Here is a 16,107-nt window from a genome sequence, read left to right on the forward strand (position 1 = left end):
CCAAGGCAGAGACATCTCCAGCTCATCCCATGTTTGGGTATCAGCCAGCACGTCAACGACTTAAATCAAGACATAGTTTTCTTAGATCTACAGAGACACTCGCTGGAACACCCCAGCAAGCGAGAGTCCAAAAGTGGCAGGCCCAAACCCAGCACCTCAATTCATGGGTGATAACAGATGAGAGACTCCCCCCTGGACACTCAGAAGACTGGGCAACTTGGAAGGCGCTGAACAGACTGCGCTCTGGGACCACGAGATGCAGAGCCAATCTTAAGAAATGGGGCTACAGGATGGAATCCTCGGCATGCGAGTGCGGAGAAGAACAAACCACTGACCACCTGCTGCAATGCACCCTGAGCCCTGCCACATGCACAATGGAGGACCTTCTTGCAGCAACCCCAGAGGCACTCCAAGTGGCCAGATACTGGTCAAAGGACATTTAACCAAATACCAAATTTGCAAAATCTGTGTGTTTTTTTCCCTTTTTCTTTTTAATCTGTGTGTTTGTTTTGCTCTGTTAGAATTGTAATACAATGGTTGCTGATGACACGATAAATAAATAAATAAGGGCAGTAGGCATGATTGCTTCAAAGCATCCCTTCTCACAAAGTGGAGCTAAGCCAGCCCTCTGGTTCACTAAGGAGCTGGCAGCAATGAAACACGTGAGACCGGGACTAGAGCGACAGTGGCAGAGAACTCAGAGTGATTCTGATCGAAAATAAGCAAAGTTGTATCTGAGGATTTATGGTGGGGCAATAAAAGCAGAAAAAAACCCCAAACATTTATACAAACACTATGCTGCAGTACAAAATCGTCCAGCAGAGCTGTTTCGGGTAGTTAGAGACCTAATCTAACCTGGTCCAAAATAGAACGTTGACCATACAATAGCACACTGTGAAAGCTTGCCCACCATTTTTGCAGATATGATTGCTTGGGTTTGCTCTAACTTAAGATACACAGTTGATACTGCTCCATTGGATGTAACCTTGGCACCTGCTTGTCCCGTGTTGATCAATATCTTTCAATTTGTGTGGCCTGAGAGTGTGAAGAGGATTCTTGGCAAAGTGAGCTCTAGACACATGTGCTGTAGACTTTTTCCCTTCCTGGCTCATAAAGCAGGCCACGGGGGGATGGGTAGAGTGGGTCAGGGAAGTGATTAACACCTCTCTACATCAGGGCAGGGTCCCCACAGGTCTCAAGGAGGATGTGGTAAGACTACTTTTTTAAAAACCTTCCTTAGACCCTTTGGTACTGGACAACTACAGACCAGTCTCCAACCTCCCATTTTTAGGCAAAGTTCTACAGTGTATGGTGGCTTTGCAACTCCTAGAGTTCTGGATGAAGCAGATTATCTAGATCCATTTCAGTCTTGTTTCAGGCCTGGTTGTGGGACAGAAACAGCTTTGATGGCCTTGGTGGATGACCTCCACAGAGAGCTAGATGGGGGGGGGGGATTTGTCCCTGTTGGTTGTCCTGGACTTTTCACAGACTTTCAATACCATCAGCCATGATATTCTTCTGGGTTGCCTTTCTGGGATTAGGCTTGGAGGTACTGTTCTTCAGTATCTCTGTTCTTTCCTGGATGGGCATTCTCAGAAAGTGGTGCTGAGGGACTTCTCTTCGACTTCTTGGGCATTGGCCTGTGGGGTCCCTCAGGGCTCTGTGTTGTCCCCAGTGCTGTTCAACATATACATGAAACTGCTGGGAGAGGTCATCCTCCCCAATCCAAGTTTTGAGTGCAGTGATCTCAATACTCAGATGACACCTAACTCAGTCATTCCTTTTCACCTAATTCCAAAAAAGCGGTTCCTGTGCTAAACCAGTGCCTGACAGCTGTAATGGACTGGATGAGGGCAAACAAATTGAAGCTTAATCCAGACAAGACAGAAGTGCTCCTTATCAGTCGTAAGACAGATCTGACAATAGGGAGTCAGCCTGTGTTCGTAGTTTGGGAGTACTCCTGGATTCGGCTCTGGACCTGGAGGCCCAGGTATCAGCAGTGACCAGGAGTGCTTTTGCACAGTTAAAGCTAGTGCACCAACTGCACCCATTCCTGGAGAAATCAGATCTGACCAAGGTGGAACATGCTTTGATTGCATCCCAGTTGATGGGAACACGAGAGAGGGCTGCTCCCAGGCAAGAGAAACCAAAGTAGCCCCATCTCTGCTGGCCTTCTGCAAGTATGTCAGGACCATCCTCTGTCGAACAAGCTTTTGGGGAAGGATATGGGCAGGGTGAATTGGATTGGGGAGGATATGAGTTTTAAAAGCTATTTTAATGTATTTACTGTATTTTACTTCTCTTTGTACCACACTGTTGTTATTATTTTTAAAAACTGTTTGTATTGCTCTTTCTAAACGGTTTAGTGTAGATAGATGTTAACCACCTTGAGTCCCCACAGGGAGAAAAGTGGGATATAAATGATGATGATGATGATGATGATGATGATGATGATGATTCTTTTCTCTACAGCATACAATTGCCCCAAAGACAAGGTCTACGATGCCTGTGGTACTGTTCCTGCTGCCACCTGCAGTGATGGGTATGAATAAGCTTTATTGATTTGTTTGACTCACACTATTCTTAGGTGGTGTTTTTATTTCCTGAGTAAAGCAGCAGTGGTTGAGTTAATTAATGGAAGTATATTCTGTGGTTTAAAATGAGCAAATTGATTAAATCTTCCTACATATTACTATTCCGTTTCTCATTTAAAAGGCATAATTAATCTCAACTTTAGGTAGCAACGTCTTTCAGGTTTTGGATAAGGGAACAATTATTGCTACCTCCATCAGACCTCCTTGTTTTTAAGAAGCAGTTCTTACTTCAATGCATTCTCTCTTATTCTGGAACACCAGGTATAATAATCTTCATGTTTTCCATTTCAGAATATAAAATATAATGGCTGGCATCCTCTTAGTGCATTAGACTATGTTAAAAATAGTTGTATATGGAGTTATGCCCTCTCTGTGGTTGCATGGCATAGTCCCTTGTGCATCCAGCTGTCTGCACAAACACACACACATGGCCTGCTTCCTCACTTTGAACTTGGTGGATGGGGATGGCATCGACTATTGCTCTACGGATGAGCTCAAGTCTATGTCATCTATTGCAAAACCGTGATCTTCAGTATAAGTAAATTAACATATGCTTCTGCTGCAATAAAGGTTTATAGAATCTTGATCTCATTTCCAACACCACTGTTACAAAGTATTTATTACTACAGTGAGCCCTCCACATTTACAGCTTTAACTTTTGCAGATTTGATTATTAATGGCTTTGATTAATATGTTCTCTCTAGGAATCACAAAGTCCTCCAGCACAATTCTATGGACAGCTTCCACCAAAAGCTGACTGTAGAGTCATGCTGGAGGACCTAGAGATTTCTAGGAAGATGTTCTTTCAGGTAAATATATATATAGTGGGAACTTTTTTGTTAACCCCCCCCCCCCCCACACACACACACTTTCATGGGTGGATGTGGAGGGCCTACTGTATTTGGAAGCTACTGATCATGGAAACAATATCTCCTGTGCTAGAATGGAGAGACAAAATGATCCTATGCCGTTAAATTAATGAAAGTAGACATATGTAGTAGACATAGTATTACGCTGAAAGAACTCCTCCAACCCCACAAATGTGCATCATAAACACAAACTGGTTCAATTTACAGGTCTTCTTTGTTGTGTAACAGGGACTAAAATATTTGCCATGCTCATGAAAACTATTCATAAACTGAATACTTTTACATCTTTGCTTACCTTTTTATGTACGTGTCCATTTTTCTTTTTATTCTGAACTGTGGAATAAAAAAACCAAAAACTGTGGAAATGTTTGGTTAGAAAGTTTAAAATACTCATAGTAATTTCTCTTTGCCTTGCAGACCAGCTGAGGACACTAGTGTCCACGTTTCTGAAGGATGTTTTTGCTCAGATGACAAAATCCTTTTCAATTCATATACTGACATCTGTGTCTCAGAGTGTGGTAGGTTTCTCATTTCGCCATGACAAGTTAGCCACAGACGCTTACAGCAGTAAAAGGGAAATGTAGAATCTGTTTTCATATCTGGCAGCTGAGCAGAGCAAACTAACATGCAGGAGCAGTTTTTTGTTTTTTGCCTTATTCTCCGATTCAGCATTGCTGGTGTGACACTTTGATTCCACTGCCCTGGCATGAGGGTGGGGGTATGTTTTAAAGAATAAAAAAAGATTTCTCCTGGAGGTGGCTTTGCCTGTAATAATGGCTCACTGACCTTGGGAAGAAAAAAAGTACAAACCAGCATACATATTTGAACAGTGTCTCCTTTCTCTAGCACAGGGATGGGATGTAGGCTTCTGTGTGTTCCCTAACAATTATTTTTAAGGATTACAGTTTAGTGCAGCCCCTGTCTGGACAGATCAATTTCAGAGGGCAGCACTGAATTGTAGAGGGTGCCTCCTCCTTCCAAATTCTGTACTAAAAAGCATCTGGGAAGCCTCTAGGAAGTGTAATTCTTCCTTATACAAAGTATGCCCTCTCCAATTGACTCTTTTTTTTTTTACTTTTTAAAAAGTGTACTGTTCAGAAACCACAAATGGGATTCTTCCACTTCTAGCTGCTGTTAAATTTCGGGGACAGCATTTAAAACAATGTCAGTGGGTTGGGGTGGGGAGAAAAGGTTTTTAATTGAATCAGCAATATCAACAGCTGCTAGCACAGATAGCATAGATACATATCCACACACACACTAAATCAGTCTTTTTGGGGTATGAACAGAAATGGTTATAGGCATGGCGGACTAAATTGGACATCAAGCTTTTAAAACTGGAATATATTGTTTATGTTTGAGCCAGCTTAAATTTATATGAATTATTTGGAAACTTGTATGAATTATTATTCTTCCTTCATTTCTTTCAGGCTGTGTGGGACCAGATGGATTGCCCAAATTGGTAAGTATTTCAGCAATTACATCTAGGCTGTTGCAAAGTATGTTAGTGACACTAACCATAATCTGGGTTCTCAATATGAGCAGAAAGTGATATCAACTCACCCAATATCAACTCACCCTTCAATCATGGCATGCTTATTTTTACCAAGGCCACGTGCAATCTTTAGGCCTTGGAGGATTGACCACAGATACATTGCTGCCTGAGTACAGCAATGACACACATTCCCCATATCAAAGTATGTAGTATCCAAAACTGATTATTCCATGTTCTGATTAAGGAAGTCCTCAAAATGCTGACCTAGTTTTGCTGTAAAAACTCAAGGCAAAAAATCAGCTGCCAAACTACTGCTGCACTTTCCCTCAGAAGGATTCCTTTAAAGACAGCTGAAGACTGAAGTGATAAATAAGCAGGCAATTATTATGATAATTGTCATAACATAAAACATTACAAGATTTGTACATTCTTTTTTTTCAATAGCCAGGTAGCACATGGAAGAGCAACTGTCAAGAATGTATCTGTGACCCATTATCTGTGACGGTACAGTGTAAGCCACAGACCTGCGAGACCACAGAAACACCTGTTTGTGAGAAAGAAGGCTTCATTGCTGTCCCTGTCGTGACCCCAGAAGACCCATGCTGTCCGGAAATGCAATGCAGTACGTACTGTTCCTTTCTAGCCAAGACCAGTTGGTTGCTTTGGTCCAAGTTCTATTGTCTATTATACAGGGATTAATATATATAATCAGTTTAAATAAAAAATGACAGAGTTAGCAAAGAAAGATGAATCATCGTTTGAAATAAAAAAATATACCTGAAGTTTGAATTCACTCTGTGGCAAACACTATTGAGGAAGCAATTTGCATTCTTACGGTAACTGCTTCTCACTTTCAAATATGGCAGTCCTTGTCTTTGAAAGCACTTCTTAAAACAAAAACTCTTTCTTTACAGAAAACACAGCCATCACATAATTCATAGATAGCCATCACATAATTCAGCAGAAGCAGTCTGTTCCAAATTCATTGTTTTGGTAAATAACCATACCAAGCTATTCTTAAAACAGGTGGAGGGGGAGGAAACCCTTAGTTGTCACCAGTGTGGGAACTACAGACAGGATCAAGAGAAAGAATTGTTACTGAATTTTAACATTAGTAATACATCTGTATATATCATGTCTCTGTAGTTGACTAGGCAAGCTTTTTCTTCATGAGCTAGAGGTAATGATTTTCTCATCAGAGAGAATGTCTGACAAGTGATACAAAAGGAACCTTACCCAAGGCAGATGAACAGCCAAGGCACAATTGTGATGTATAGAAATTGCAACGCACAACCTGCTGCTTATCACATGCTGGGGAAGCTGTAAGCATATTTGGATTCCAATCTTACCCACAAAGACTCAAGAGTGATTCCCAGAGCATAGAAGTAGCATGTCATCAGTAACATTTTTATGGGGGCCAACATGGTGTAGTGGCCTGAGTGCTAGAATAGCCCCCAAGGAGACCTGAGTTCAAATCCCTGCTCAGCCATATAATTTCAATTCATGAATCTCGGCAAATCAAACACTCTCGGCCTCAGAGAACAGTTGCAACCTCCCTCCCCCCGAACACATCTGACCAAGAAAACCCTGTGATAAGACCATAAGTTAGAAGTGGCTTGAAGGAACAGAACACAACACAATATGTTTTACCCATAGCTTGTTATGCTGTTGGTAAAAAGAGTGGTAAAATTATATTTTACAAGCAATTTAACAAACACAAGTGAAGTGTCTTTATTGGTACAATTAGCTTCTAGTTATTTCCAAGAGCTTTTCAAAACAGAATTTAAGAGGCATTTTGACAAGAATCTTTCAAGTTTTATGGTATTCTCTTATCATGTTCAGTCCCACTTCCAAGTAACACATGGAAATAAAATGTGTAGCAGGCTATGTTAACCTATTTATTTATTTACTGTATTTATATTCTGCCCTTCTCACCCTGCAAGGTAATCAGGATGGATTACAATGCACATATACATGGCAAACATTCAATGCCGTTAGACATACAACATATATAGACCGACACAGAGGCAATTTAACATTCCAGCTTTCCAGCTCCATGAGTGTATGCTTGATTCCGGCCAAAGGGGGAGCTGCCACTTCACCAAGTCCTTGATGGAGTATTTCCTCATCCTTATATAAACTGCTGGAAGGTTTTATGGTGTCGTAAATTAGTTAAATCAGTTAAAGCCATCATTGTGATTAACAGGAACTGCTTTTTTAATCACTGCAATAAGCAGCAGAACAAATTACAGTACTTTTAGAAAGTTAACTTCCAAGCTCCAGTAATTTTAACTCAGTGGAATTAGTTTCCTTATAAACATGATTACCATTGTTTAGGGGGTTTCAAGGCAGAGCTTAGGAAAAAATATTTGTGGGAGGCACAAAGTAAGAGTTGTACTTAAAAAAAACTTTTCCAATATCTATCTTAATCTCCTTTACTATGCTTACAATCCGACTCTAAGGTTAACTACATCCCATCTGATGTCACCAACTACTTGTGACATTATCCCAGCAATATAGGTATTCTTTCTTAGCATCATAGGAAAATATGCTAGTCTTAAACATTTATAATATTGGGGTACTAGCTAAAGTGGTTTGTTCATTTTTTTTCTTCCTTCTGATTCTTTCACAGAATGCGATACTAGTGCTTGCTCCAACCAGAAGAAAACTTGTGAGCCTGGATACGAATTGGCTTCAGTCCTTTTCGAAGGAGACTGCTGTGTTACTTTCACATGTGGTAAGCACTAGCCTTCTGGCATGTATTTATGGGTATTCTGGGAACCTCTTTCAAAAAGGAGACAGAGTTAAAAATAAATTAGCAGTATAAAATGATTAATTTTTGACAATCCAAATTTGACAAACTAAGAATCAAGAAAATGAAATATCTGTGTAACCACAGCATTCAGTAATGCTGCTCTTCTATACTTGCTTAGCTGGAACTGAACCCCACTAACTCTAAAAGTGCTTACTCCTGGGCCAATGTGCATAAGATTGCATTGTGAGTGATTTGGGGCTAATCCTTGTCTCCCTACCTTACAGGGTAAACATAAACAAATAATGTGTTAAGAGTAGTTTGGAGAACCATGCATGCTCCTTTGGCTTATTTATTTCCTATATGATATATTACATTTCCATTCTGAATGGCACTCCCATTGAGGATATTTTATAAGCAATAAAATAAAAGTAAACATCCAGTATAGACATATTACATAAAAAGATGTAGCATGTTTGTTGTAAACTCTTGGACATTTTTACAATAGCTATCACTTCCCCAACATATTTCTAACATTGCAGTGCTTTCTCTTTTCAGAGCAAATCCCAAATATTTGTCTGGTCAATGAAACAGTTTACAAGGTAAGGATACTACTGTTGTATATGTATTGTCTATATGTGCAGATGTAGACCAAACAAATCCCTTTCCTCTGCTTTTCAACTATGGACTGATTTTAGTAGAAGCACCCAGATTCAGGATTCATTGTTTGGGAAATCTGAGTGAACATGTTTGTGAATTCATTAAGATGACTAATTTGGCCAGCTTCTGGTCAAAGGAAATCTAGTATAATGCCAAGTTTTTAACTTTGTTTGTGTTTTTAAATACATTATAACTAGATCCTCAATTTGCTTCTGACATGACAAAAAAACAATAAAATGAGTGCTGTTACAGACATTTATTTGAATACATTTGTATCCTACGCTTCAACCTTAAAGTTTCCATAAATAGCTAACAGTGACCCTAATCAAATAATCAATAAAAACATTAAAGTAACAGCACAAACAAACTAAAACAATGGATAGCATCACATTAAAGACAACAAAGTCGTGGGGTTGAATGCAGATCCTCTTGACTGGAGTCCTGAATTTAAGAAGAGGAAAAACTGGGGGAGACCATTGTATTACCTCTGCATTGCTTTCTATGCCCCAGGGATCCTTCCTATCTAGACAGGGCAAAGAGCAATGCAGATGTAAAATAACTGCCTCCCTAGTTTTTCCTCAGGGAGAATGGATTTAATCAGTCAAAGGGTGCATCTATACTGTGAAATTAATGTAGTCTGACACCACTTTAACTGCCATGGCTCAAAATTAAGGAATCATGGCATTTGTAGCTAGCGGGGTATTGGCACTCTTTGGCAAAAAAACCCCAACACAAAACAAAACCCTACAACTTCAATTAATCTATGACAGTTAAAGTGGTGCCCAAGCAGCAATGATTTTGCAGTATGATTGCACCCACACTGTGATTTAATGGGAAATACCTATAATGTAACAGTGCACCTCCGCATCCTTACAAATTCACAATTTTATAAAACTCGAGTATGTGAATTTTATATTAGAGATATGCAAAGCTGAATAACTTCAAAGTTTGCAGTTTTAGTCTTGAGGACATATTCAAATCCTACCACCCTACAAGTAACATTAAGAGTGCAAATGATACTAACCTACTTGAACCACCTACACATAAGTCTCCAAGTGGGAAAAAAATGATAATAACCATTTTAAAGGGATGACTGCTTCATTAACTCTGGAAAATGATTGATTATAGACCAGCTCTTGTGCCACACAGAAAACAGTTCATTACAGCAGCTCAAGCTAGTATTATTCCCTGCTTTCCAAAATGTGTTTTTTTTTTACATTTTCATAATGATGACTTGTTCATTGCCCATTTTGATTATATCTTTTTCTGTGCATTGCACTTTCTATAGATTTTTCGACAATTGACAGAGTACAATTCATTAGTATCTTGAAGCCCAATCTTCATCATGACTTACTTAGAAACAAGTTTCATTAAATTGGGAGAGCAGAATGCATAAAACCCTTTCTAAAAACGAGCCAGCTATTTCCTGCCAATTTGCTATTTCAGGGCAAATGAATATGGTCCTCAAGATATTATCCCCATCATCTCCAGCCAGCATGGTCAATCGTGAGATATTTTGGGAGTTGCAGTCCAGAAGCAACTCCCTGAGCTATTTAATAGGAGAAGGGAAATATGTTTGTTGCTAATGAATGTTGGAAGCTGAGATCCAACAAAATTGCGGCACATCTCTTTATAAGAATCTAATTTATTACTGGAGGAAATTGATCTAAACATTAGGCGACACTCTTGTCTATCCATCATTACAATCTGAGGATCAAAGTAACTTAAAAATGTGGGGAACATAGCCCAAGATATCCAGGGAGTATCAACACAAAGTTTAGTTTAGGACTGCCAACAGTCGAAATAGTCTGACCTGCTCTTGAGCTTTCACAGCAGTATGGTGTGAAGAAATCAGCAGGTGAAAGTTTTTTTGCAGTATGGAGATAAGCATTATCACCTCTGCAGATCTCATTGCTATTTGGCATTTTGGTTGAGTTCCTAACATGTTACATATGTACTGAGATATTAATAATACTGATGACAACAATCAAAATCGGCACAATTATCCATTCCCCTTTCAGAACACCACTGGAGTTTTTGTAAAGTTAAATGAGACTAAGAATTGAGAACACTTTGAGTGCTAGAAGTGTTTAAGAAGCTTTTGATGTATGATTTTCAATCCACTTGGTGCCCACAGTATAATTTATAATGATATTGTTCTTTGACTTTCCCCAGCCTGGAACAACTGTTCCTGGTAAGGCTTGTGAAACATGCATCTGTGGTGATGACACAGACCCGGCCACCAAGAGAAATGTTGTGGAATGTACTGCAGTTCCATGTGATACAACTTGCACAGAGGTAAGCAAGAATCTTTCTTTCCGTGTTCCTGCGTGAGCTTGGCTTTGTTTTTTAAACCTGCATTATTACTGACACTAGCCTCTCACAGATCCCATGCACTGTTAACTACCATCGTTTTCTATCAAACAGGGTCATGAATACCAAGTAAATGCTGGTGAATGTTGTGGAAAATGTGTCCAGGTGGCCTGCGTCATCACTCTTAATGACACTGTTGAGTTGCTCAAGGTAAATGTGCCCTTTCATTACTGATGTATTTCTTCAGCAGAAGACTACAGAGATTGTAGGCAAAACACTTGCTGATCAAGTTGCTTTCCTCTATTTCTTCTACCTGACAAATATTTAGAGGCGTTGTTTCTACACTGCCTATTCAAATGAACAGTGAGGTGAAATATCTGCCCCCTTGAAATGTGAATAGGCAAACCAATCGTTTCCCAGTCTGGTGCCCTCCAGATTAATTCGATGGATTCTGGAACAGATCTGGAGCAATAAAAAAAACTGAGCAAATCAATCTGGATATTTATGTTGTTTCATTCATTAAAGGGAACCATAGAAATACCCAATGCTGGATTTATCTATTCACATTGCAGTATCCCCAACCAGTTTGGCCAATGGCACCAGGTGGGGGAAGGTTGGGCTAAACTGAATCACCATTCTGTGGTGGTAAGGCTGCAGAAATCCCAGCCAGTTTACAGGCATTTGGGAATTGTGGGAGTTGAAGTCCACAACACCTGGAGGGCTGAACTTTGCCCTTGCCTGTGTTAGCATCTATTTTTCTCATATCTGAAGACCTACAGTAGTAAGAAATCAGCCAAGAGCCTACAGAAATCACATGTAGAAGTCTTGTGGAGTAAGAACTTCCCATTTTGAAATTTCAAGAATGGCATTGGGCCATAGACACTTGAATCTCTACATATACATATGGGGGGGGGGGGTGAGAGAGGTCTATCAATACATTATTTAGAATGCATTTGCTATGCTGTAGCTTGCAAATAAATATATTATGCTATCTTTTCTCTTTATTTCTAATAGCCTGGTGATATTTGGCATCCAGAAACGAATAACTGCACTTTCTATGAATGCGAGGAAATTAGCGACACATTGGTTTTGGTTAACACTGTACGAAAATGCCCCACCTTTGACCCGAAGGAGTGTGGACCTGTAAGTTTTATTTCTTTCTTGATTTCTTTCTTGATGATGACATAGTGGTACACAAAATATAAGTCTTAAAATCTGACATAACATATGGTTAAACAGTTATAACAATATTACCAATTGCTAGATGACTGCATCAGTTAAAGGTAGAAAATGCTTCAGCTACATAACTCACATTGATCAAGTTAATGACTTAGTTTAAATTTGTTGTTCATTCGTTCAGTCATCTCCGACTCTTCGTGACCTCGTGGACCAGCCCACGCCAGAAAGGCTTTGGGAAATAGCCAGGTCTCAAGCAAGTGCTGGAACAATATTGGTCAGGTTCCTGCAACAGTTGGGCACCGTGTAATACTCCCTACACACAGTTCTTTATCTCCTTCCAACCTCATCATCTATCAGGGATCAGAAGACGCTTAAAAGTCTAGAGAAGAATAATGAACTGTACATTTAGATAAAATTATACACATAAAAAGCAAAATGTGGTCATCTTACCAATGGGATTCTGGGTACATTATGTTTCCACTGGTAGTGTACATTGCAAAGCTGCAACTAAAATGCCTCTTTGTAGTAACAATATTTTCCCCCACCCTTTGTTTCTTCTCCAAAGGTTGGAGTAAAGCTGACATCTGATGGCTGCTGTCAAGAATGCAAACCTCAACGTAAGTCATGTTGCTTATCTTCAAATAAAGGAGTTGGAACTGGGTGACTAGGACTTTGAAAAAAGGCTATATAATTCTCTGCCTAACTCCACAAACACCATGCTTGGCTGGGATGCACCTCCTTTCAGCCATCTCTTGTATAATAAGATAGATGAAAAATGTTGCTGGAGGTTCCCAACCATCTTTAGTTCAATTCCCCATTACTGGAATGTTCAGATTGTATTGACTCTTCCCAAGCAAGATTATGGACACTTTAACCCATATGTCCCTGAAACATCCCCTCAATTAACAAACAGGTAGGATGTGATCTGTTACTGAAGAGTGAATAGTAATCAGTTAGCATTGAATACACTCATATTGCTCTTTTTATTTGTAACTCATCTGTAGTGTATCCACAACAGTGAATATGAGGACAATATTTGAGATTTGTTTCTTGTCATCCAATCTAGCACCAAGCTGCAAGCTTCACAAGAACCAAACGTTTGTCCGGTCAGATGACTGCATATCTACCGAAGTTGTAGAAATGACATACTGTGAAGGGGTTTGTCCAAGTTCTGCAGTGTAAGTGACAAGAAATCTTTCTGTTTACCATTTCCTAATTAGTTATTGTAGTGGTACCAAGAACATAATTATTTAGGTCTCACAGGAAGTTGCTATGTGCATTTGAAGTCTATTTATAACAATACTTTATTTGTAACCTGCCCTGTCTCTCCAAGGGAGTCTGACTGTTATCACAGTATGCAGTGTTTAATAATGTTTAATGTTTTATCATGGGAGGGTCAATGTTGATGTTTTATACTGTTTTTTAATCAATGGCACTGAATTGTTGCCAACACTGTGAACTGCCCTGAGTTCCCTTTGGGGTTGAGAAGAGCGGTATACAAATACTACAAATAAAGAAATAATAAAGAAATAATAATACATAAATAGGACAAAGTCTTGCTGATACACAAGTATCCTGCTCCAATGTACTGCTTGATAAAGAATGTATCAATGTCAGAGCTCATGTTTTTTTAAAAGAAACATTGCTACAGCTGCAAAGCTAAATAATTGTGCATGCATTTAATTCCCCTATATGTTCAGTGCAAAGGGCAATGCGATTTTAGGGCTCTCACCTATCATAGCTATACCCTTTGTTATTCTGGGACATAGGGGTTTAACTTGTGGCTCTGGGGTTTCCCTTTTTCTGGGCAAAGAAAGGTGTACATTCTTGTGGGGTTGTCTGGGTCCATTTTGGAGGATGACATGATACCAGAATTAGCTGCAGTTGCTTTTCCTTTATCTGGGAAAAACAACTTTCTTCTTTGATTCAGAAACATGTTGAAGTCTGGCTTATTCATTAAACTCTGTTAAGAACAAATGATTAGGAAACATATACTAAGATCAGAAATTAATTTTGAAACCAGGGCATTGTCTGGTCTTGTTTCCTCTAGGGTTTCAAACAAAGATATTATATATATGCTGAGACTGGAATCTAGCAAATCTAAGATGGAAATAGCAATATTTAGCAGTGAGCTTGTATAGTGCAATTTGCATGTAATGGAGTAAAATCACAGAATAAGTCTCAATCTCTTTCCTTTGGACAGGTATTCCAATGAAGCAAGGGAAATGCAGCACAAGTGTACTTGTTGCCAGGAGCTGAAAAGTCATAGGAGAGAATTGACCTTGACATGCCGGGATGGCAGAAGTATCAATTATGACTATATCTATGTGGATGAGTGTCAGTGCACAACTGCATGCATCCCACAAACCACCGTTAGTTAGAGGATGAGAAGAAGGAGAAGGTACATTCCTCTCAGGATAAAGAAACAAATATGTTCCAATGCAGCTAAAGTTAGCATTAGTCGCCATCTAGTGCTACTTCCTCTCTCTGTATCTCCAAACAACATTTTACTTTTCCTTGGTCAGATGCCATACTAAATTAATGCCTTCTTTTTCATGTGACTTTATAGCCATTTGCAGAATGGATACATTTGGAAAACTCTCCAACCATCCCTAAAAAGAGAGAGTAAAATGGTGATAGAAATTTAAAGTAGAAAACTGAACTCTTGTACTTAACAGGTTTCTTGTGTACTTTGCTGTTTATTTTTGGCTACAGTTCTTAACAGGCATCTGACTGTGATGTAGATAAATATGCTTCACCATTTATTTCTGTATCTCAAGATTAATTAAAAAAGCATTTAAACCTCGACAGATTCTGTTCTCATTAATTCACTACTGCTACCCCTTAAATATAATTATTGCAATGCACTACAGCAGACCCTCAAATGACAAATTATAACTTGCATTTGTATGAGATACTTTATGCCAAACATGAATGCTTCTTCTGTCTAGTAGAAACATGGGCCAAGATACTAGATGGAAGCACACTGTACCTAGCCCAGCCTATGAAACTTAACTGTTAGAGGAGCATATGAAACTTGATATACATGGGTTGGATCCAGATATAGTAATGGTCAGAATAAATCCATTGAAATTCATGGAAATTAAGTTAGTCTCTTCTACAAAGAATGACTAGGTTTGGGTCCAAGAATACAGGTCCTTTCTATACCGCCCTTCAATAATACTTTCACAGCAATTTACAGGAATTAAAATAATTGAACATATTAAATCACTGAACACAACTGAATTGTCAGCAAGATTATATTTCCATTTCAAGAGCGGGGTGCTTAAAAAGTAGGGTAGCCTTGTGGAGGGTTTTATGTGTTACTGAACTGTTTTTTGACCAAATATGTATTAATATGTGGGTTTAGAGTAGCACATGATATTCACTGAAGACGAATATTTAGCACATAGAGGCAGCTACTAAAAGGACTTCCATTAAGGAATCTGTAAAGGACATTATCCCACCCCCTTTCATACACTCCCCTATTTTGAAAGAGATTTACAGCAAGAGTGGGGAATTTTAAAAACTCTGGATTTTGTCTCCATCTTTTTATTTATTAATTATCTCAAATAAAACAGCATAGATAAAAATTATGCACAATTTGGGCATAAAGATATAAAAGAAATCATGCAACGCTTATACCTTTAGCCACAGCAATAAAACCAGCTTCGAATTCATACTGGAGGTTCAGAGAAATTTACACAAACTGCTTTTATGAACAACAGGCCAGACTACATTTATGTGGAATTCAGAAAAGGGATATTGATTTTGCTTCTTCTGTCATAAGAGTACATAAGTCAAATCAACTCAGGACCAGTTCAGTTTGAAATCGGGTTCAGTTTGGAGCTTCAAGCCAATGAAGGTTTTTGATGGGTTGCATACAGTGATCTAAACAGGAAAATGCAAGGAACAATGACATTTTTTTTTTTGGATATAGTCTTTATTCAGTTTCTCAATACATCAAAAGAAGATAGAGAGGGAAAAGCGGGGAAAAAGAAAGATTTTGGAAAGGGTGTAGAGGGGTATTTACAGTATAGGGGGGACGTAGGAGTGGGGGAGGGAGTTGAAGTTATAGTAGAGTCAGATATCTACAAAGGTAGAAATAGATAAAAAGTAGATTATCTACAGAAGTATAGGTAAATATCTACAGAAAAAGAGAGGATAGTTTAAAATGAGAGAATTCAAAAGGTTATGAAGCTTGTGAAAGTGTTTCTTCTTATCAGAGTGACTTCCAGGATTCGT

The 16,107-nt window shown here is 38.9% G+C and overlaps 1 protein-coding gene across 1 annotated transcript in view; it reads left to right on the forward strand.

Annotated features, from left to right (window-relative positions):
• The window catches only part of LOC132762420 (mucin-5B-like), an 80,378-nt gene extending 65,714 nt beyond the window's left edge, over positions 1–14,664 (forward strand). The window contains exons 39-50 of the mRNA XM_067466590.1: positions 2,473–2,542; positions 3,881–3,981; positions 4,894–4,925; positions 5,403–5,580; positions 7,591–7,695; positions 8,269–8,312; positions 10,546–10,668; positions 10,798–10,893; positions 11,698–11,826; positions 12,428–12,479; positions 12,929–13,040; positions 14,066–14,664. Of these exons, the coding sequence (XP_067322691.1) occupies positions 2,473–2,542; positions 3,881–3,981; positions 4,894–4,925; positions 5,403–5,580; positions 7,591–7,695; positions 8,269–8,312; positions 10,546–10,668; positions 10,798–10,893; positions 11,698–11,826; positions 12,428–12,479; positions 12,929–13,040; positions 14,066–14,243 (1,220 nt within the window). The 3' untranslated portion in view covers positions 14,244–14,664. The remainder of the gene's footprint in view (positions 1–2,472; positions 2,543–3,880; positions 3,982–4,893; positions 4,926–5,402; positions 5,581–7,590; positions 7,696–8,268; positions 8,313–10,545; positions 10,669–10,797; positions 10,894–11,697; positions 11,827–12,427; positions 12,480–12,928; positions 13,041–14,065) is intronic.
• The last annotated feature ends 1,443 nt before the right edge of the window (positions 14,665–16,107 follow it).

This window comes from Anolis sagrei, chromosome 1 (assembly GCF_037176765.1).
Source record: "Anolis sagrei isolate rAnoSag1 chromosome 1, rAnoSag1.mat, whole genome shotgun sequence".
NCBI classification, from domain to species: Eukaryota; Metazoa; Chordata; class Lepidosauria; order Squamata; family Dactyloidae; genus Anolis; species Anolis sagrei.